The sequence below is a fragment of the Hyperoodon ampullatus genome (genome assembly GCF_949752795.1).
Source record: "Hyperoodon ampullatus genome assembly, chromosome: 3".
NCBI classification, from domain to species: Eukaryota; Metazoa; Chordata; class Mammalia; order Artiodactyla; family Ziphiidae; genus Hyperoodon; species Hyperoodon ampullatus.
In genome coordinates this window covers 88532761-88556720 of record NC_136916.1, presented here as the reverse complement: position 1 = coordinate 88556720, position 23960 = coordinate 88532761, and the positions used below count along the sequence as shown (strand labels likewise).

Genomic DNA, 23960 nt, shown 5'->3' with positions numbered 1-23960 from the left:
GGCCTGAGGCAAGTTCCCATGGCTCTACAGAATAAATGTTATCCAGAGTTGAGAGCACTGGGGATGAGAAGGTACATCTAGGTAGCCCTTTATAGTATTATTGGTACTCATAGTAATAACAATTATTATGTAGTTCACATTTATTGAGTATGATAGGTACTGCTCAATGCTTTACATATATTATCCTGTTTGGCTCTCAAAATTAGATGGGAAGGAAATGGATCTTTAAAAAGGTTAAATGACTTACCCAAAGTCACACTGCTAATATGTCGTAGACCTGTGATTTGAAATGAGATCTATCATCAGAGCCCAGGTTCTTAATCACCACACTCTAAAACTTGGCTTGGATGAGAAAATCTTTTCATTTTCAAAACTGGTCTAGCCACTCTACTTCTGTATAACCCACAAAGGTCCCTAAATAGACAGCAAAGCTATCAGGATGATATACAGCATCTCTAGAAGTAATAACACAAAATTCTCAGGTCTGAATCCAGATAAAAGTTGTATGTTTGCTTTTTTTTTTTTTGGGCTGTGCTGAACAGCATGCATGATCTTAGTTCCCCAGTGAGGGACTGAACCTGTGCCCCCTGCAGTGGAAGCACAGAGTCCTAACCAATGGACCACCAGGGAATTCCCAAATGTTGTATGTTTAATATGGCAAATTTACTAGGAAAATAACCATAGAAATCAGACTTTGTCTTTTTAAATTCAAAGGATCTTTTGCATAAAAACCAGCTTTCTCTCTATAAATGCAAAGGAATGTTTACATGTCCTTACACAAGGGTCTCACAAATGAGAAATCCTCTTGAATTTAAGTTTTATAACTTACACAAGACAAGTGCCCTGTAGACATAATCCAGTCTCCTATTAATATATTATAGTTTTGGCACTGTTTAAGAACTTCTCTCTGCATATCACGATTTCGATGCAGCATTCATGAATATAACTTTTTGAAAATATCTTCAGTCTGTATCTAATGGCTAAACATACTCTCCTCTACAATCAGGTTCTATCTATGGTTACCATAAAAAGCCTGAAGAAATGTGTCCAGAGTTGATGAATAATATATGTAGTTGGCCTTAGTGCTGCCTGCTTTCAGGCATAATAGAGAACTTCTGATGAGTAGTTGTGTGTGTGTTTGTGTACGTGACAGAGAAAGTGTGTGAGTGTGAGGGAGATGCATGCATGTGTATGTAGGTGCACACATCTTAGTGCATGATGGCTTTTGGTTTATTCTGAGATTGTGGAGCACTCTTGGACAAGGACAAAACAAAAGAAAAACAGACATTATATCATCTTGAAAAGAGGCAATAGATCATGGGCCAGCCTGAGGATATGGACATTATTTTCCTAACATAGTTTCCCAAATTAGCACAATTTCAATCATCCAAACATTTGCTGAAAATATAACTTTTCTAAAAGCAGAATATCTAACATATTTTTAAACGTTTGCTTTAAGTTTAAAAGTTACACATTTTTTTTTAAATCTGGTAAACACAGAAAAACAAAGAAAATTAATCACTTTTCATCCTATCACCAAATACAACCACTCTTTAACATTGTGGTGCATTGTCTAGTATGGACTCCTTTTTGTACATAAAGTTGACTTTGAAAAATATAATAATAATTTAAATATAGTTATTTATATATAATTTCCATATACTATTTAATGAATTATTAACTTGATATAATTATATTTTCTCAGAAGTACTGACAGTTAAGGAAGCAACAAGGAATGTTGCTTAAATCACTCTGGATTGAACTGAGATCAAAAAAGAAAAAAGTGAGAGGAATCATGGAAGAAAATAATCATGTCATCTTGGAGTTCCCATTAGCAACTAAAGACACATTGTCACAACCAGGAATTCAGGAAAACATAAGATATATATGAATATCCACAACCATATGTAACTGGTGAGTAAAACCTTTGAAATGGGGGAATATGGTTTAAGGAAGAGAAAAAATCTAACATCAAAAATCTGGATTAGGGCTTCCCTGGTGGCGCAGTGGTTGAGAGTCCATCTGCCGATGCAGGGGACACGGGTTCGTGCCCCGGTTCGGGAAGATCCCACGTGCCGCGGAGCGGCTGGGCCAGTGAGCCATGGCTGCTGAGCCTGCGCGTCCGGAGCCTGTGCTCCGCAACGGGAGAGGCCACAACAGTGAGAGGCCCGCGTACCGCAAAAAAAAAAAAAAAAAAATCTGGATTAAACAATTGCAAGCAATTCCAATGAGAAAGAAAGAACAAGACATTTAAAGAAACCAATGTGAACTGTGAAGACAGCATATTGATGCGTTCAATTTTTTTTTGAAGCACATGTAAATGGATTTTTTTTGACAGTATTGATCATTATACTAGCAAAGGACAGGGAAAATTAGATGTCCATCAATAAGGGATTGGTTATACAAATTATGATTCACTGATACAATAGAATACTATAAAACAATTGAAAGTAACAAAGGTTTATGCATCCAACATAGGAGCACCTAAATATATAAAGCAAATATTAACAGACCTGAAGGGAGAAATCAACAGCAATACAATTAGAGTATGGGACTTTAATACCCCACTTTCAAAAATAGATCATTCACACAGAAAATCATAAGAAACACTGGACTTAAATTACACATTAGATCAGATTGACTTAACAGACATTTACAGAACATTCCATACAAAAGCAAAAGAATACACATTCTTCTCAAGCACACATGGGACACTCCCCAGGATAGATCATATGTTAAGCCACAAAACAAGTCTTAATAAATTTAAGGATATGGAAATCATATCAAGCATCTTTTCCAACCAAAGTGGTATGAAACTGGAAATCAATTACAAGAAGAAAATTGGAAAATTCACAAATACATGGAGATTAAAAAACATGCCACTGGGGGCTTCCCTGGTGGCGCAGTGGTTGAGAGTCCGCCTGCCGATGCAGGAGACACGGGTTCGTGCCCCGGTCTGGGAAGATCCCACATGCCGCAGAGCGGCTAGGCCCGTGAGCCATGGCTGCTGAGCCTGCGCTCCGGAGCCTGTGCTCCGCAAGGGGAGAGGCCACAACAGTGAGAGGCCCGCCTACCGCAAAAAAAAAAAAAAAAAAAAAAAAAAAAAACATGCCACTGAACAACCAATGGGTCAAAGAAGAAATCAAAAGAGAAGTCAGAATATAACTTGAGGCAAGTAATTTAATTGAAAATTAAAATATTTTGAGACAAATGAAAACGATGCATCAAAACTTATGGGATGCAGCGAAGACAGTTCTAAGAGTCAAGTTTTTAGCAATTAACACCTCCATTAGAAAAATGAAAAATTGCAAATAAATAACCTAAATTTACACCTCAAGGAACTATAAAATGAAAAACAAACTGAGCCTAAATTTAATAGAAGGAAATAAAAAAACAAAGATCAGAACAGGAATAAATGAAATAGAGAGTAAAAATACAATAGAAAATAAACTAAGCTGGTTTTTTAAAAGATAAACAAAATAAGCAAACCTTTAGCTAGACTGACCAAGAACAAAGAGAGAGGACTCAAATAAATAAAATCAGAAAAGAAAAAGAGACATTACAAATGATACCACACAAATACAAAGTATCATAAGAGACTACTCTGAACAATTTTATGCCAACAAATTGGATAACTTAGAAAAAATGGATAGATTTAGATCCCTAAAAACATACAACCTACTAAGATTGAATCATGAAGAAATAGAAAATCTGAACAGAAGAATTACTAGTAAGAAGATTGAACTAATCAAAAACCTTCCAACAAAAAAAAAAGATCTACAACCAGATGCCTTCATTAGGGAATTCTACCAAACATTTAAAGAGTAATTAATATCAATTCTTCTCAATTCCATCCAAAAAATAGGAGGGAACATTTCCAAACACATTTTACAAGCCCAGTGTTACACTACTACCAAAACCAAACAAGGATACCACAAGAACAGAAAATTACAGGCCAGTATCACATGTGAACATAGATGCAAGAATCCTCAACAAAATATTAACAAACCAAATTCAACAATACATTAAAAGCATCAAGTGGGATTTATTCCAGGTATAAAAGATCAGGAACAAGACAAGGATGCCCATTCTCACCACTTTTATTCAACATAGTATTGGAAGTCCTAGCCAGAGCAATTAAGCAAGAAAAATAAATAAAAGACATCCAAATCAGAAAGGAAGAAGTAAAACTGTCCTATTTGCAGGTGACATTATATATAGAAAACCTTAAAACTCCACCAAAAAAAAAGAAACTGTTAGAACAAATAAAGTCAGTAAAGTTGCAGGATACAAAATTAATACACAAAAATTACTTGCATTTCTATACACTAATAAACTATCAGAGAAATTAGGAAAACAATCCCATTTATGATAACTTCAAAAAGAAAAAGATACTTAAGAATAAACTTAACCAAGGAAGTGAAAGATCTATACATTGAAAACTATAAGACATTGATGAAAGAAACTGAAGAAGACACAAACAAACGGAAAGAAATTTTGTGTTCATGGATTAGAATAATTAACATTTTTTAAATGTCCATACTACCCAAAGCAATCTATAGATTCAATACAATCCCTATCAAAATTTCAATGGCATTTTTTGCAGAAAAAGAACAAACAATCCTAAAATTTGTATGGAACCACAAAAAATCTCAACTAGCCAAAGCAATCTTGAGAAAGATGGATAAAGCTGAAGGCATGGTGTGTCCTGATTTCAAACTATATTACAAAGCTGTAGTTATCAAAGCAGTATGGTATTGGCATAAAAACAGACACATAGATCAACAGAACAAAACAGAGAACCAAGAAATAAATCCATACATATAGGGTCAATTAATTTACAACAAAGGAGCCAAGAACAGACAATGGGGACAGGATAGTCTCTTCAATAAATGGTGCTGGGAAAACTGGACAGCCACATGTAAAAGAATGAAACTGGATGCCTATCTTGCACCATACACAAAAATCAACTCAAAATGGACTAAAGACTTGAACATAAGACCTGAAATCATAAAACTCCTAGAAGAAAACAAGGGGTAAGCTCCTTGACATCAGTCTTGGCAATGGTTTTTTGGATTTGACACCAAAGCAAAGGCAAAGAAAGCAAAAACAAGCAAGTTGGGACTACATCAAACCAAAAGTTTGCACAGCAAAGGAAACCATCAACAAAAGGAAAAGGCAACCTACAGAATGGGAAAAAATATTTGCAAATCATTTATCTGATAAGGGGTTAATATCCAAAATATATAAAGAACACATACAACTCAATAGCAAAAAAAACAATCCAATTAAAAAATGGGCAGAGGAACTGAATAGACATCTTTCCAAAGAAGACACACAAATGGCCAACAGGTATATGAAAAGATGCTCAATATCACTAATCATCAAGAAAATGCAAATCAAACCACATGAAATATCACCTCACACCTGTTAGAATGGCTATCATCAAAAAGACAAGAGGTTAAGTGTTGGTGAGAAAAGAGAACGATTGTGCACTATTGGTGAGAATGTAAATTGGTGCAGCCATATGGAAAACAGTATGAAGGTTCTTCAAACATTTTTTTTTTTTAAACTGCCGTATGATCCAGCAATTCCACTTCAGGGTATATATCTGAAGGAAATGAAATCACTATCTCGAAAAGATACCCACATCCTCATGTGCACTGAAGCATTATTTCTGATAGCCAAGAAATGGAAACAATCTAAGTATCTACTGGCAGATAAATAGATGATATAAATACACAGTGGAATATGATTAAGCCATAAAAAAGAAGGAAGTCCTGCCAACTGCAACAAGGATAGACCTTGAAGGCATTATGCTAAATAAAGTAAGTCAGACAGAGAAAGATAGACACTGTGTGATCTCACTTATATGTGGAATCCAAAAAAACAGAACTCATAGAAACAGAAAACAGATGGGTGATTGACAGAGACAGAGAGTGAGGGATGGGGGAAATGCTAAAAAGGTGCAATCTTCTAGTTATAAGATAAATAAGTTCTAGGGATGTAATGTACAACACGGCAACTATAGTTAACAATTCTGTATTGCATATTTGAAAGTTGTTGAAAGTAGATCTTAAAAGTTCTCATCACAAAGAAAAAAAAACTAACTATGTGAGGTGATGGATGTTAACTAAACAGCGTGGTAATCGTTTTGCAATATATATATATATATATCAAATCAGTATGTTGCATGCCTTAAACTAATACAATGTTATATGTCAAATTTTATCCCAATAAAACTGGAAAAAAGAAAACTACAAAATATTATGTGCTACTTTGGACAAATCTCTAAAATAGAAGAGTGAAAAAGAACAAGTACAGAGGGGATACTCCATTTATTTTTAAAGAAGAATGATTAGATAGATAGATTGATCATTAGATCTATCTGCAGACAGACAGAGGTACATAAGTAGATAGCTAAATACTTAACCATGCATTAACATTTTGCAAGTAATCAGAAAGAACTCTTAATATCTTAGGGAACTGTATATGGTGCTAAGCCTTGGGAAGGTACATATTTTAAAATAGCACTATTTATTATTTCGATTTCTTCTATGAGTATTTGTATTACTTTTGAATTAAAAACACTGTTTATAGAATAAAAAATGTATACAAGAGTCAAGATAGCCACCTAACTAAAGGGAAAATCAGAAGAGGGATATACTTTTGTGAGAAAAGTGTCAGGGGGACAATCCTCAGTTTTCTGTTGTGGGAAGAAAAGCCTACCCTTTTCTCCCCACGTGTTATAAGACTCCATCTCTGATTCTGGAGGACCATAAGCAGTCTCTTTATGCAAGTAGTTATATTTTATAAAATTGCCAGAACACTGATTTAGTGAAAACCGAACCACTGCCCCTAGGACAAATGCAGGGTTAGGTTCTACCAAGCTTCAGGTCACAATATTTTCATCAATCAATCAATCATTATATAAACTTGTTTTATGTGTGTTTGAGTTTAAAGACACCTTATTTAGTATATATTGTTGATTTAATAACACTAAACTCATGGCCAACAGCACTGTAACTCATGTCTGAACTCAGCTTATCTAATACACACATTTTCTCTGTAAGGCACATCACAGCCTTCTTGCACTTAGGAACACTAGACAGCACTTCAGCACTACACTTGGGGGTCATTTTAAACAGCAAGGTCATCAAGAGGTAGCATAAAAATGTGCGAAATGTGGCACTAAGTAGACCACAAAAGTTCACTTGTTTACAGTATGAGCTGAAACAAGAAAGCAGAGTGTCGCCTTGTTTGACCTCAGCTGGGAATGTGCACATTGGGTGACACAAAATTTTTGTTGCTTTGCACATGGCACAAACGTGTCATGAGTACTGATTCTGGGATTACAAATAAATCTTAGCAGGTAAGCAAATTCTCAAATATGGAACCCACAAATTATGAGAATCAACTGTATATTATTTATCAGTATGGATTACTGGGTGTGTGAAAACTATAAAATAGAAATTTATCGCGTTACTGAGGGGCAAAATACATTCACCTCTATAAAGTGTCTAAAAAGTTGGTAAAGTAAGATGTTAACATAAAATGTTAAGCCTAAGTGAAAGATCAAGGTGGTACTAAGAAAAAAAATTAATCTGTAATACAAAGGAAAAATTACATGGCTATTAAGATATATTAAAAAGCCACAGTAATTTGTATATAGTAATTAATATACTGGTATACAACAAGCAAGTGGGCCAATATAAAAAGCAGAATAAAGGCCCAGAAACAGATTCACACATGTAGAAGGAATCTAGTAAAATGGAGAGTGGCACTAGAGAAAGAGGACATTATTTAGTCCATGTTGTTTGGAAAATTAGATCACTTTCATAGGTAAAATTAAGTTAGACACCCTACCTCAGAGAAAATATAAAGTTCAAGTGAAATAAATATTTTATTTGGAAATAAAACTATAAAGGCAATAGAAGAAAATGTAGTACAAGCTAGGTAAAGAGGAGGAAATTTAATCCAAAGAGAGTAGAAGGAAGACATAATAAAGATAAAAAATGGAAGTCAATGAAACAGAAAACAAAAAAAATAGAAAATTAAAACAAAACCTGGGCCCTTTGGAAAGAACAATTAAATTAATAAATCTCAAAGAACAGTGATCAAGGAAAAAAAACAGAAATTACAAATAACAGGAAAGAGAGAATGCATCCTTCATGCAATAAAAGGACAGTGAAGGAATATTATGGGAAATTTCATGTAGAACTGACTCTAAATGGACAGAGTGAAATCCTACTAAGTTTTTAAGGAAGATACATTGCCAAAGAAATGACAATCCCTTCTTGTCTACGGCTTTTTGGCCTCTAAAGCAAACTCCAATCTCTCAAACCCACATCAACAGGAAATAAGCTGTACAAGTGGTGAAGCCCCAAGAAAGGCACTTTCTCCATCTACTTTAGATGGACACACGAAGGATAATAGCAGAAACAACCCAGATAACAATGGACAAGGAGATTCCTCCCATAATACTGAACCAGAGGCCAAGCAAATCACTTTCTCCACTTCCAGCTCAGGAAGTCTTCACAATTACTGCCTGGCAGGATTTGGTAATCACTATGGACCAATAACCACTGTGTGTTTTGCCTGCTTCCCTTTTGTGAATGTGGGTTTTTACTGAGGCTATCTTATTCCTCTTCCACCACTAATTTTGGGTGTGGAAGAGGGCAGAAAACTTGGCAAATAGTAAGGATCCCCATCCAATCTTGATTGAGAGGACTTCATATCACCCGGATGTCACAGACTTTAGGCTGGATGCTGTAACTGTTTGGGGTATTTGCAAGGTCTCTCTTTGGGAGAAGGCAAATATGTTCTAAGTGAAAAGAAGAGCTCATGCATATTTGAGTGGCAGAAAGGTATGCAGCGGCAGGGACAGTTAATTGTGTGCCAATATCTATTCTCCCTTTCATTACATTATGGAATTCCTAATTTTTAGCTGGGCACATGGCCACCTAGCTAGAGTAACGTGAAGCTAGGTATGGCCCCATGTGTAAGTTCTGCCAATGGCAGGTAAGAACAAATGATGTCTACCACTTCTGGGTCATGTCCTTTAAAGGAATGTGTGTGCACTCCGTGTGCCTTTCTTACTTCCCACTGGCTGAACACAGATGTGATGGTGAGAGCTCAAGCTCTCAGACTAAAGATAGAAGACCTTAGACCAAATTGAAGCTCTTAGACCAGAGATGGAAGCCAAGTGTCACAATGGCAAAGCTGTCCCACCAGTCCTATACCATCCATCTTTGGGCTATTAGGTAAAATAATAAACTTCAGTCCTTTTTACACTATGGGATTTAGGGGGGTTTCTTTGTTATGGAAGCTAAGACTGAAACTAATAATAATTCAATACAAAAATTAGCTTCAGTACTAATGGTTTCCTTCTGCTATGTTTGATCAGATTAAAGATTGTGTTAGAGCTTTTCCTATGTTGGCAGTGTGACAGGATGAATTGAGGAGCCCTGAAGGCATACTTGAGATATATTAGGTTCATGTCTCTGGATTTGTTTTTGTTTTGTTTTACTGAACTAATTAGTAACTAATCTGGGTAAGGGAGGCTAAGTATGCCTAAAGAAGATAAAGAGGAGGGCTTCCCTGGTGGCGCAGTGGTTGAGAGTCTGCCTGCTGATGCAGAGGACACGGGTTCGTGCCCTGGTCTGGGAAGATCCCACATGCCGCGGAGCGGCTGGGCTTATGAGCCATGGCCGCTGAGCCTGCGTGTCCGGAGCCTGTGCTCCACAGCGGGAGAGGCCACAGCAGTGAGAGGCCCGTGTACCACAAATTTAAAAAAAAAAAAAAAGGAGGTAAAGAGGATTTTTGCAGGAAGAAGGAAAGAAACAGGAGGACACATTAGGGGGGAAACGTTAAAAGGTGTATTTAAGACACTGCAGAACGTTATGTATAAAGTTATCCCTACTCCATCTTACTAGATTTTCTTAAATCAACATTATTTATACTTTTGGAGTTGGACTTAATTTTTTTTAGAGGGAGCAATGATATACTGAAATTAACCTCAAAGGGGTAGCAAGAAGTCCAGGAGGGCTATGGTACATTAAATCTCAAATGGAAATAAAGAGTGAGAGAGAACCAGAGGCCTAAATTATTAAACATATTGCCACCAAGGCAGGGAGAGGGAAAAAGGATGAAAAAAGAAAGAGGCTAGAATCAATGAAAACACATTTTGACATTACAGTTTTAGACAGAACAAGCCTTATTTACTTTCAACTAATGACAGGAATGTTAATATGGATTAGTTTTGCCTTTCATATTATTGAATTGTCTATGACAAGAGGCAAAGTTTCTTTGCTTGATTATAACGATTTTTAAAAATTTATTTATTTTATTTATTTATTTTTGGCTGCGTTGGGTCTTCGTTGCTGCACGGGGGTTTTCTCTAGTTGCGGCGACCAGGGGCCACTCTTCGTTGCGGTGCGCAGCCTTCTCATTGCGGTGGCTTCTCTTGCTGCAGAGCATGGGCTCTAGGCGCGCGGGCTTCAGTAGTTGTGGCTCGCAGGCTCAACAGTTGTGGTGCACGGGCTTAGTTGCTCTGCGGCACGTGGGATCTTCCCAGACCAGGGCACAAACCCATGTCCCCTGCATTGGCAGGCAGATTCTCAACCACTGCACCACCAGGGAAGTTCCATAACAATTTTTAACATTGAAGATTTGCTTATAAAGGAACTGGAGTTGTAAATCAAGGAATATCCCAGATTACATAATTTGGGCCACCCACTAAATGTATTTTCTAATAAAATATTGTTGCTTTGGGCTTCCCTGGTGGCGCAGTGGTTAAGAATCTGCCTGCCGATGCAGGGGACATGGGTTCGCACCCTGGTCCGGGAAGATCCCACGTGCCGCGGACCAGCTAGGCCCATGTGCCACAACTGCTGAGCCTGCGAGCCACAACTGCTGAAGCCCGCGTGCCTAGAGCCTGTGCTCCCAACAGGAGAAGCCACCGCAATGAGAGGCCCGCGCACCGCAACAAAGAGTAGCCCCCGCTTGATGCAACTAGAGAAAACCCATGCTCAGCAACGAACACCCAATGTAGCCAAACATAAATAAATAAAATAAATAAGGCAAATTATTAAAAACAAACAAAAACCTGTTGTTGTCCCCATTAAAAAAAAAATATTGTTGCTTTGAAAAGTCCATGAAATGGAAGCTATTGAGTGTATGCTCTTATAAAGTTATTTCCAAAACCTGAGGTCCAAGGCAGGCGGGGTGGGGGGGACTAAATTGGGAGTTTGGGACTGACATATACACACTACTATATATAAAATAGATAACTAGTAAGGACCTACTGTATAGCACAGGGAACTCTACTCAATTCTCTGCAATGGCCTATATGGTAAAAGAATCTAAAAAGAGTGGATATATGTATATGTAAAACTGATTCACTTTGCTGTACACCTGAAACTAACACAACACTGTAAATCAACTATACCCCAATAAAAATTTTTAAAAAAACTATATTTGAATAAATACAATTATTTATCCTAAAAAATGAAAAACAAACAAACAAAAAAACCCCTGGGGTCCAGAAAATTTTTTTCAAAACACTGTCACTCTAACATATATTACCTTATCCACACAGGCTACTCTACATTAAATAGTTAAATTCACTGCAGGAATCTGAATTCATTGCATATCCCATCATCCATGGCACAAGATGCTCTCTGTGGTGGACATGGAGATGCACTACCCAGATCCCACTTCAAGGAAGGACCAAGTACCCCAGGTGCTTTACTGGGGCTGGTCTCCAGCTGACCACCCCTTCAGGGTCTGCCTCAGCTGCAGAGAGCTGCTTGCCCAATGGCTTGCCCTCCTTCATGGCCCACACCCAAAGACTGAGATAAGTGGGGCTAAAAGGCCCTGCCCTTGGGCCCCATGTGGGGCAACTCTGACGGGCCCCCACATGCTCTCTGTAGGGTTGGCTGAGGCTCTGTCAGGCCTGCATGGTTGCTCCACCTCTCCCTCTGCCCAAGCCTGCTTTCTTCCCCTCCCTTCCTGGTACTGATCCCAATAAAGACCCTGCATGCCCAGCTCCAACTCAGAGTCTGCTTCTAGAGAACCCAACTGGGTTGTTTGGTTGCCAAGAGTGATCTTGGAAAGCTTGCAAGAAGATGGCCTACTTGCCACCTGGCTGGTAATGAAAACCTTTGTCTCAGTCTAGAGAGTTAAGGTGGTCAAGTGAAGCTCAGCCCCAGCAAAATCTCCTTCCAAACTTTATTGTCACTGCAGCCACACTAGCTGGAAAGTCAGTCTAGAGTGACCTCCTGGGCTAGTGAAAGGACTTTCTCAGCGACTGATTCTCTATCTTTGGAGTAAGCCAAATTTGACACCAATCTCTGAACCCAACAAGCACCAGTACTTTATGAAAAGCATTTTTTAATTTATTTTTTAGTTGATTGTAGGCTTTTGGCTTGTTTTGCTTTTATTTATTTATGTTACTGTTTATGGACTTACCCCTGGAAGCAATCTGGCAGGAAAATGATGTTTGTCTTATTGTATTTTACTCATAGTACCTAATTGAAGAAAGAAGTCACCTTATTTTAGTGCTATATAGATGACTTGCTAAGGGGTTTTGAAATGAATAAAATTAACACCATCACTAAACAGAGTTGGAACAGTGGCCATTGTTCCCCAAGCAAACAAACAAATTCAAAATTATCTCCTGGCTTTGACAGCCCTTCCTTCAGCAAAAGCACACAGCAGAAAGCAAAAGTTGGGAGTCAATTTAAAGTGTTTGAAAAGATTATTCAAAATCAAAGTTCCAAAACCTTGAAATCTGTAACAGCGCCACATAGTTCTAACCTTTATTAACTGTGGTGAGGGACTGAGGTAAGAAAGAATACTTTTAATTCTCTGAAAAATGAGGCCAAGGAAATAGCGTTCTTTAAAATGAGAGACAGTATAGCGAGTTGAACAGTGGCCCCCAAAAGATATGCTCAAGTCCTGATCCCTGGTACCTGCATATGTGACCTAATTTGGAAAAAGGGTCTTTGCAAATGTAATTAAATTAAGGATCACGAGATGAGATCTTCCTGGATTTGGGGCCTACCTATAAGAGAAGGGTGTTGTCCTATAAGAGAAAGGTGTTGTCCTATAAGAGAAAGAAGAGGGGGACTTGAGACACAGGGGTAAGGCCATGTGAAGACGAGGGCAGAGACTGGAGTGACATGTCTACAAGCTAAGGAACACCAAGAATTACTGGCAGCCACCAGAAGCTAGGAGAGTAACATGAAACCAGTTCTCCTCCAGAGCCTCCAGAAGGAGCCAACCCTGCTGCCATCTTGATTTAGGACTTCTGGCCTCCATAACTGTGAGAGAATGCATTTCTCTTGTTTTAAGACACCCAGTCTGTTGTAACTTGTTACTGCAGCACAGGAAACTAATACAGGCAATGAGAAGCCACTTACTTTCACGGTACCATGGGGTCCCCAGTGGGTGAGCTGGACTTTGATTTCCAGCAGAGCCTAGCGTGCTTTGAAGAGTCTGCGTATTGATGTAGCAGGGGTCGTCGAAGAGATCCACTCGGCACGCGGGCTTCATCAATGACGTGTCTCTTTGGGACTGTACCCCTCTCTCGTGTGCATTACCTGTAGTGAGTAAAGATCAATGTACGGTGTTTTTGCTTTGGAAACAAGAAATAAAATCATGTTTGAGTCCAGAATTGACAGGAAGGGAAAAGCCATGCCCATCCCATGCAAGGATTGAATACTGACTTTGAGATTTGACCTGTAAAAACAAAATAAGCACCAGTCTTTGAGGGAAAGCACCCTCTTTTGGTCTCCCTGCCCCTCCCTGCCCGTCCCTCAGCTGACCCTTTGCTTCAACAGCAGACAGCAGACAAACCAGGAAGATGTGAAAGAGGAACAGCCAGGGGAGGAAGGGCGCTGACCGGCCAGCAAACAGACACTGCTCAGAGCTACAGCCCAGGAACCAAGAAAACCACACATGCCATGTGGAACTTGAATATCTACTAGTTATTGAAACTGCTTTTCAAAAAACTCGTTACTTAATTTTAAATTATTAAGAGTGGGAAGTCTGTCTTCCCTCTATTGCCAAAGTTTTGTTTCACCAAGCACAGCCCTGCACCAGCTGCTGATGTTCATTCTGACATCTAATGGAAAGAACTCACCCCTCAGGTTACGTCCTCTGTCCCCTTATTCTGCCTTCTCCCCTCCATTCTATTCCATACATGTGGCCAAAATGATCTTTTTACAACTGAAAATCTGATCCTACTTCTCAGAGGTTTAAAAACATTCACTGCTTCCCACTGCTCTTGGGGTACAAGTCAAACTCTTCAACAAGCCCCAGGCCCTGCTCCCGAGCACCCAGCTTCCATTGCAACCCTGTCCTCCCCAGTCTCTGCCCCTGCTCACAACAGCCTTCTTGCACTAGAATCCCCACCGTAAGGCCATCTTCTCTGATTGACATGCCCTTCCCTCCCCTTCTCCATCACCCTCATCCTTAGGTGAGGTCAGTTTAAACATCTCTTTCTCAAGAGAGGCTTCCCTGACTTTCTCAGACTAGACTATGTCTCTCTGCTTCCCTCTGAAGCCCGTATCACAAGAGTACTTAATTCTATTATGTTATTATGTTTCTTAATATCTGTACTGCATCTAGACTGCATGTTCTACAAAGACACAGATCCTGTCTTGCTGACAGCTGCAGCCCCTGCCTCTAGCATATGCCTGGCACACATTATCACATCAACTAATAGTTACTGCCTGAATGGATAATAGCACCATATTTCACTACCTGATGGCATGAAGTACTTTGTACCATTCAACTGGTCCTGTCCTGAGAATGCCAGGACAGAATGTTTTTGTCTTTCTGTTCACACAAGTACCTTTATAGTTTTGGCCATACATATACAAGATCCCCGTGAGGCTGCACCTAAAGCAGTGACATTGTTATTTCATTGTCTTACCGTAAAACATCAGTTCTTCCAGTCAACTAAACCCCTTCAAAGGACCAACTTCACACTGGATTTCACATCATGGTGAAGAGTGCTATGATTCTTATAACACAAGTATGGAAACCTAAGAATACACCGGATAGGGGGAGCCCAGTCAAGACTACAGTCCTACTATCTGCTCCTCCTTTGCTCCTCTCTGTCCGGGCCTTCCTGTCACCCTGTCACCCTGTCCCATGTCATGATCTGTACGTGGAATACTCTGAGGGAAGAGTGGGATGCGACAGAAGAAGGGGCAGTAGTGCCCCTCGTTTCTTTGTTGCTTTTGGCAACCTATGACAGTTTCCATTTACTTGGTTAAGTGGATTTATGAAATATGTTATCCAGTTTAAACTAAACTTACTTTCACAAATGGACAAGTGGCTAAAGGATCACTGCAAAAAATCAAGGATTGAAGACCATTCTTTTACTGACTACAAGCTCCTCCTTAGCTGCACTCTGAGCTGATGAACAAGAATAATCTAATTAGATCAGAACTTTGGCCTCCCAACAGTTAAAATTATCAAGATGGAAATGTGGATTTATGTCTGTTTTCTTTATCAATAATGCCCTAAATGTATATCAGACCTTGAGATATTACCTAATGATAGTATTCAGCCACTGTAATTAGCGAGACAATTTTCTTAAATGTCTGTCATTAACTCTAACTGAAATTTTCTATTTCTGTGTGTGTTTTATAATACATGCATAATATATTAGCACAGTGTAGAGAACTGATGCATGATTGAATTAATATTTATTTAGGAGTGCCTGCTCATAAAAATTTACTGAAAGTGGAATATGATGAACAGTATTTGTAAGAAGTCTGCTTCTAAATTAACATGGACCTGGGTTCCACAGATCCCTGTGGTATCTCTTACTATTTGTGTGGCCAGGGGCAAGTTACTTAACCTCTCTGTCAGTTTTCATACCTGTAAAATGGGGATGCCGAGCTTAAAATACATTGCGAGGATTACAGGAAAGAATGTGGGTAAGCCCCTCACTGAGCATAGTGCCTGCCTTGCAGCAGGCGTTCTTCTCACTGCTCAGTTGTGTGTCTACTGGGCCTCTGCACATGACACTTATCTCTTGCTGTAATATCCTTCCCATCCATTTCTTGACCTAACTCCTATTTGTCCTTTAAGATCCTGCTCTGAATCCCCCTCCTTCAGGAAGCTTTCCACTGAGTCCTCCCTCCTCCCCCACCCCCCACCCCAGGCTGGGTAAGGTGCCACTCCATAATAAACTGTAGGTCTCTGTTTACTTCTCTGTCTTCCCCTTGAGACTGAAAATTCCTTGAGTCCTGATGAGAGACTAGAACCCATTTTTCTGAGTATCTTCTTCATCTTCAATGCCTGGTATGAAGCAGATGCTCAAAAGAAAAATGTCAGCTGAATGAACAGATGACTGAATGTCTACCTAGTTTTCCTTTCTTAGCAAATGTGACCCCACCACGCTCTCAAGACCCCAAGTCAACCATTAGTGCAGGGCACTGACTCATCTGCCCCTCACAGAGGACTGGCATGAGCTGACCACATCAAGTTCGCCATCCCACAGGGTTACACAAAAGCATCAATGTCTATACAGTCTCTCTTAAAAACTACCATTCCTTTTTCTCAAATGCACCATTATATCTAAGTCAGCAAAGTTGTCTTAAATTTAAAAAAACAAACAAACAAACTCACCCCATGCCGAAATTTAATATCTTTCTAGGATAAAGTGTGTGGTTATTCAGAGCTTAACTACACATGCCAGCCATCATGCATTCCAAAAGTTCTTTGTGCAAAGTGTTACTCTGAGAAACTATCCAACCTGCCTAAGAGAAGATTTGTGGCAGAAAATAAATACATACACAGTGTATATACTGGAGGTACCAAAGTTTTTAAGTGCTAGCCCTTAGGGTCTGTGGAAATTTAGCATCTTTTTGATTAAAAATATCAACATTTTCATTTTAACTTGAAGGCTGGGGAAACAGTATGCTATTTTGCTAATTATTTTTATCCACAAGGGAATTTATTATTAAGGACAGGGATCTTTTACACATCTGGCAATAAATATAATTAACTCCTTCAACAGGAAGCCTATTGCAGTACTTATTATACACCAGAATTCAAATTTTAAGTCAATATTTGAATAAATAAATGTCTCTGAATTAAAAAGCCAAAACTTGTTGAAAATATTTGTATAGGTGTCTCTCAAATGCTTATGTGTGAATCTCCGGGAAAAGCCATCAAAACTGTCTATTTGCTATTTTGGCAACTCTATTAATTTGGTGACTGGTCATAAATTTCTGATCTTATTTATTTATTTATTTATTTATTTATTTATTCATTTGGCTTCATCGGGTCTTAGCTGCAGCACGCAGGATCTTTGTTGCAGCATGCAGGATCTTGTGGCACGTGGGCTTCTCTAGTTGTGGCACGCAGGCTTTTCTCTAGTTGTGGTGTGTGAGCTTAGTTGTGGCACATGGGCTCAACAGTTGCAGCGTGCAGGCTTAGTTGCCCCATGGCATGTGGGATCTTAGTTCCCCAACCAGGGATCAAGCCCATGTCCCCTGCATTGGGAGGTGGATTCTTAACCACTGGGTCACCAGGGAAGCCCTCAGATCACTTTTAAACACATACCCAAGTAGTCATAGGCAGGCCCCAAGATAGGAACCCCTGACTTCTGGGTGTCTGTGGATGAAAAGACGCTGGGTTAGGAAGGTCCTTCCTGCCACAGCAGGAGGGACTTATACTTGTCACAGCCCCCGGAGCAGGGGTTGAGTCCTTCGATCCCTCTATGTGCTGAGTGGCTGAGGTCTGGGGAAATGGCTTCCTAGCACTTTGGTTCCCACTGGAAGTTAGAACCTGCTTTTCTAAGAAAACAAGGCTGTAGCTCAGTGATTTTCAGGGGAGGAGGATATCCAGCTGGAGGGTTTTTTCCAAACTATAAACACCATCTCTCACCTCCCCAAGATTCTGAAAGGTTCCCAGCCATGAATTGTTACCTTATTGCCACCAAAAAGGAAGACAGTGTGCTGAAGCTCAGTATCGGTCCCAGACTCTTCCACAATTAGAGTATAACTAAAGAACAGATGCTTACAATAGAATATCCTATTGTTGTATTTGTCATTACAAAATATACACTTAAGCTCCAGTATAGGAAACCAAAATAGTAGAATATGGTCACTTGTCTAGGAGATAGCCAACATGGCTAAAATTAATTCTATGGAAAAATAGATTCCAGGCTCCAAATAAATGTTTATTACAAAAGTCTGTTCTTGAGTTTGGATCTGATAGTGGCTTAGGGCATGTGTAAAGCATGAAAGAATAAGGGGTTACATTGTTTGTTAGTTTAAAGGAGAAATAAAAGCAAGATAAACAGAAAGAACAAACTGGATTCTATGACAAGGTTATACTTACAAAAAGAAAAATCTTGGATAAAGTTGAAATAGTGTTGCTTTGAGGGGAAGGATACTTTAAAAATGTAAAATAAAAATCAAGGTGAAAGCTTTTGAGGAAAAAAAATGAAAGGAAACCTTGCCCCTTTTCTCTGATGGTAGTGTCGTGATTTCGAACATTCAACATCATTCTGGAAATGTTGAGGATTCTTGTTCAGTGAGTTCCCTTCAGAAGCTAGGTGGCTGAGGCCAGGAGGGCATGCCATGACGACTGCTTAATGGGGAGGAGGGATGAGCTGGGAAAAGAGGTATTGGGGCAGGGCGAAACATTCTGGAGTTCCACAGGACTCTCTCCTAGATCCGAAACGCCTCTCTCTCCCCACCATGTACCCTCTCCATGCAGTGATCTGGGAACTGGTCCTGGCACACTTAGGAATACCAGTACTCATTTATACTCTCCTTTCTCTCCCTTCCCCTCCCACTTCCCTCTCTGTGCCTGGATAATTCCCACTCATCCCTCAGGTCTTAGTTGGGTTGTTACTTCCTTCGGGAGACCCTCTCTAGCCTCCCAGATTAAGTTAGGTGTCCCTGTTATTTGTTCCCATAACATCCTGGGCTTTGAAATGCTCATCACATTTGTAAGCACTGGTTTAAGGTATGCCCTCTGGCTAAACTGCAAAAGACACGAATGCCAACTGTGTCTCCATCCCTAGCACCCAGCTCAGGGCCTGACCCACAGGACGTCCTGATGATCACTGAGTGCACTGTTGGATAAATGAAGAACACAGAATGAGAAAAAACAGGATGTGGAGACAGTTCAAAGTGAGCTTCAGCACAGGTAGAAAATGGATACAAGACTACAAAGCACATGTGGTATGTTCCTGACTATTAAATCCTAGGTTAGGAATCTCTAGGGTAAAGGAAAAGAGGAATGAAGGAAGGAACTGCAGCTCCTAAGGACACAGTTTTTTTTTGGTTTGTTTTTTGTTTTTTTGTGGTACACAGGCCTCTGACTGTTGTGGCCTCTCCCGTTGCGGAGCACAGGCTCCGGACGCGCAGGCTCAGCGGCCATGGCTCACGGGCCCAGCCGCTCCACGGGATGTGGGATCTTCCCAGACTGGGGCACGAACCCGTGTCTCCTGCATCGGCAGGCGGACTCTCAACCACTGCGCCACCAGGGAAGCCCCAAGGACACAGTTTTAAAAAGACATTTACATTTGACACTAATTTGTTTTATTCATATTATTAAGAATTCATTTGGAATTTTAAATACCTTTAAAGAGTGGCATCGAATTTTAATTTCCTTCAAAAAGAACCATGTTTTTAAAGAATTTAAAATACTGCCTCCACTCACTACTCTGATTATTTTTGCAGGGTGGAGGAAAAGTGGTAATCACAGTTGTACCAAGACCCTCATGTACCCCCACTGTATAAGAAATAATAAAATTCATGGATTACACTGGCAAAATTCCATAAGAAATATGAAGATATCCTTGGAAGTGAGAAACTACCTTCTAGTTGGCAAGTGCCTGCTAATTTAATTTGAGTTCCTAAGTGTGGTTATCCACCTCTATCCTCCACTGCATTATTTACAATGTCCAGTTATCTCCCCCTCTAAAGCTGCAAAACTGTGCTTCCCAAAGAAATAAATACTTTCAACAATTTATAAGAATAAAATGACTAACTAGCAGTAGAATGTTTTTATGAAAATATATTTCCAACCTGATAGTCTATGCCCTACATTTGTGTTGTGGAAAAGTTGTGCCTGATGTCAATTATCACATGCAGTAAAAAGATATTTAACGCCCTGGCAAGTATGGGGTGTATGAACCTCTAATTGGGACTCTCACATTTCAGATTTCTTTTTATTCCCTTTGCCAAGAAGAAATGAAGGTTTTCTCTTAATCCTAATGGATTTGACAAGCATCAATTTTCATATTAGCTTATTGTCTGATATTCTTTGAAACGGAACTGCCTTGAGTTTGAGTAGAGAAATCACCTTTCCAGTAAGACAGCTTTCATGATATCCAAGCAGTGAGGGGCTTCCCTGGTGGCGCAGTGGTTGAGAGTCCGCCTGCCAATGCAGGGGACACGGGTTCGTGCCCTGGTCCAGGAAGATCCCACATGCCGCGGAGAGGCTGGGCCCGTGAGCCATGTCCGCTGAGCCTGTGCGTCCGGAGCCTGTGCTCCACAATGGGAGAGGCCACAACAGTGAGAGGCCCGCGTACCGCAGTAAAAAAAAAAGCAGTGAAAGATTCCATAAAGCAGAATTGTAGTGTGGAAGAGTACACAGGAGCAGGGGAGAACCATAGCTTTTCAACTGACACATATGTGGCATTCTGCGCTTCTCAGAATGTGGGAAGCCTGCAACAGAAGCACTACATGTTTGGTTATATACACCTGACTTTCCCATGAACTATTTAAGAGTAAGGGCCACACATGACCATATAACGTAGAAGAAATAAGGAGAGTGGCAGGTGGGGAAGAGCAATTGTACCTACCTATTGCCCTGCTTTGTTCTAGACAGTTCTCATACACACTGCTGCACTTGGAGTTTCCCGGCTGTATAAACAACAAATTGTGAAACATTTACAAACATAGTAAACGTTCATAAACTTTCAAAAAACAGACAAAACACTAATAATGCTCCCAGCAGAATTTAGCAGACAACTCCATTTTCGGACACAGGAAGTGTCTGACAGGTGAGAAAAAGAAACTGAGATTTTGGACGGGGAGTATAGCCTCCTCTCCCAGTGCACTGTTTTGGAACTGCAGAGGCGGGTCTGATTAGGGTGGGGGAGGTCATAAATGTAAGGTCCATATCCTGAGGGTTATAGACCTCTGCTTGGGAGGTCACATTCCAGGATTCAATCCAAGCTCAGCCAGAAAGTGTGATTTCCAGGGCACTTGTATAAACACTGGCCATTTAGCAAACCTCTATCTAACCGTGAACTGGCAGATTGGAGCCCTACTCTACTAAGGTTTGTGCCAGACCCATTTTTCATCCTTGAAAAATCTCATGCTATCAAAGGCTTCAATAATCCCATATACACACAGCTCTCTTCAGTAAGGGTATGGGATCCACTGATGCCTTTGAGAAGGGCAATGTCTTTGCTTTTGAAAGATTAATCCAGCAGTACCATGCAAGAGGGTTTAAAGGAATGAAACTGGAGACAAGAAAGGGGATTTCAGAATCATCTGGGCAAGTGAGGACCAGAACTTAGAAAGATGCAACAGGAATGATAAAGGTTGGGTAGATTTAAGATACTTTCATGGTAGGATCCTAAGTCTTGAAGACTGAGTTGATAAGTGTGAGAAAACAAAAGACTGTAGATCAGTGAAAGAATAGGAGTGCCATTAATAAACATGAGTACGTCAGTAGAGGAATCTAGCTTGGAGTCAAGGTAAAATGCTGAGTCTAATCTTGGTATAAACAAGCAATGAAATGCTTGTGGCATCACAGCTGGAGAAGTAGGTAATGGCTGAAGACAGAGAAACTGGTGGAGTATGTACACAGGTGGCATGTCAGAGGAGACACCAGGGCCAAGGGCAGAGCACTGGAAAGGGGTTCCATGGTGGTAAGACTTGGGTTTGCAGGGGAGGACATGCAAGAAAACAAGATATAAAAAGGAAAGATGCAACTTATTTTGAAACGCATCAAAAATCAGATGGATTGATGGGTGATAGCTAACAACATAGGATGACAAGGTAAATAGAGTAGAGTTATAATTGTAGAATCTAGGTGGTGAGTATATGAGTGTTCATGTGTAATTCTTTCAACGTTTTTGTAAGTTTGAATATACTAAATAAAATGTTAGAAAACATGAAAAAAGAAAGAAAAGCAGCAACTAGAGATGCAGAATGAGAATGACACGACGAAAATGTTTAGAAGCTAACAGAAGAGGTCTAAAAAAAAAAGAAGAGGCAGCCAACAGATATCACAGGCTATAGACAGATTCAGAATATTGAAGAAGATTGAAGATTTAACAATTAAACCGTTGGTGACCAAAAAAAAAAAAAAAATCGGTGACCACTGTAAAAGAAATTTCTATCAAGTTGTCAAGCAGAGTTCAGATTTTGGAAGTGTAGTGTGGATGTGAATGCAGAAATACAGGCAGTGTTTTCTAGAAGTTTGTGGGTGAAAGGAAGGTGAGAGAGAGGTAGGACATTATTAGATGAGTTGGAGGAGTCCGAGTTTATCTGCAGACAGAAGCGAAAGAACCAGTAGACAGACAGAGAATAAAGACTGAGACAGAGGTTGATGGCCAGAACAAGGGCACAGGGTTGGTAGGAGGGGAAGGGATCAGGAGCTCAGGGGGAGGATTAGTCATGGAGACAGTAGCTAAGGAAGAGAACCAAGGAGAACATAGGAAGACTTGGAGATGCGGAAGGGTGAAGTTGAAGATAACATGTTGGACCGTCCTTGTCTTCCCAATGAAGTAGGATGTGAGGTCACTTGCTGAGGATGAGGTTGGGGGATTGGGAGTAAAAATTATTGAGTACAGGTTCTGACAATGATTCACTCTCTGGCTCTGTGCTGAGGAAGATGATACCTTCTCTAAACTAGCATTTGGTAATCCTCAAGTTAAGTTCTCAGTGGTAAGGAGAGAACTGCATTGTTAGTTCTAATAGCAATAAAACGTTACTTACCAAATAGCACAACTTTTCACACCGTATGGGGCAGTAAGCCATTTGTTCTGTGGTTTGAACTTTGATCCGTACATCTGAAACACCGCCTGCAGGTGGCTGCTTGCCCGGGATTTCATTGTAATACTCATGATCTTCTCTCTCCTCAGCATGGTCATCAACGTGCACCTCCTCACTGTAAGGGAAAAAAGAATCCCCAAGAGGCTGGGTGGGAATTCAAATGTTGTAGGGGATGTAGACTGATCAGAACCATGCAAATCATCCTGAAAACATCTGGATGGAAGCAACCAGATGGCTGAATTGTTAGGTTCCTGTAGACAATTAAAGTGGGGTAAGCCAACAAAAAGTGCCAAGGGTGATGCTTTTTTTTTTTTTTTTTTAAGGGTGATGCTTTTGTGTCTCCTCTCAGTGATAAAATATATACGAACTCCCTGAATGTCAGTTGTTTTGGTCAATCGGATAAAAACACAAAGTTTTCCTGTATTTCTCCAGCACTCTTTCATTGTACCATTTCGGAAATGTTTTGCTCAAAGAAAATTTAAATATTGGGCAGTGGGCCTGGCCCAGTTTACTAAACCAAGATGAAAAAAATACAAGGCTATGGCCAGCTAACTTGTCTGCACAAATCTGGAGTATATGAGATTCATAAAGAAATATTAGAACCATATGTGGCAAGTGGGGAGATTTGTGTAAACATGCATTGTTTTTAAAATTGAAACAGGGCAAAAAAAAAAAAAAACAAAACAGATTTTTCTTCCAAATTGGAATTAGTAAAAGTTTCTTATGAGAAAGAATATATCAAGTCCATTTGAATTGAGCTGATTCCACTGATAACCCACACAGTTTTGTTGGGTTCATTACATGTCAACAAAATAACAGCACTAAGAGGTAAGTGCTACCCTAGGAAAAATTCAACAACAAGGCCTGCTGGTAGCGCCTCTCCTTTGCTACCCTAGACCACCTCAT

The 23960-nt window shown here is 39.8% G+C and overlaps 1 protein-coding gene across 1 annotated transcript in view; it reads right to left on the bottom strand.

The window, feature by feature from the left end:
• SHC4 (SHC adaptor protein 4) overlaps positions 1–23960 on the bottom strand; it is a gene marked incomplete at its 3' end in the record, with an annotated part of 125879 nt that overhangs the window by 10179 nt on the left and 91740 nt on the right. The window contains exons 8-10 of the mRNA XM_079701402.1: positions 22998–23169; positions 20849–20909; positions 13425–13604 (exon numbers count right to left, since the gene is read on the bottom strand). Of these exons, the coding sequence (XP_079557528.1) occupies positions 13425–13604; positions 20849–20909; positions 22998–23169 (413 nt within the window). The remainder of the gene's footprint in view (positions 1–13424; positions 13605–20848; positions 20910–22997; positions 23170–23960) is intronic.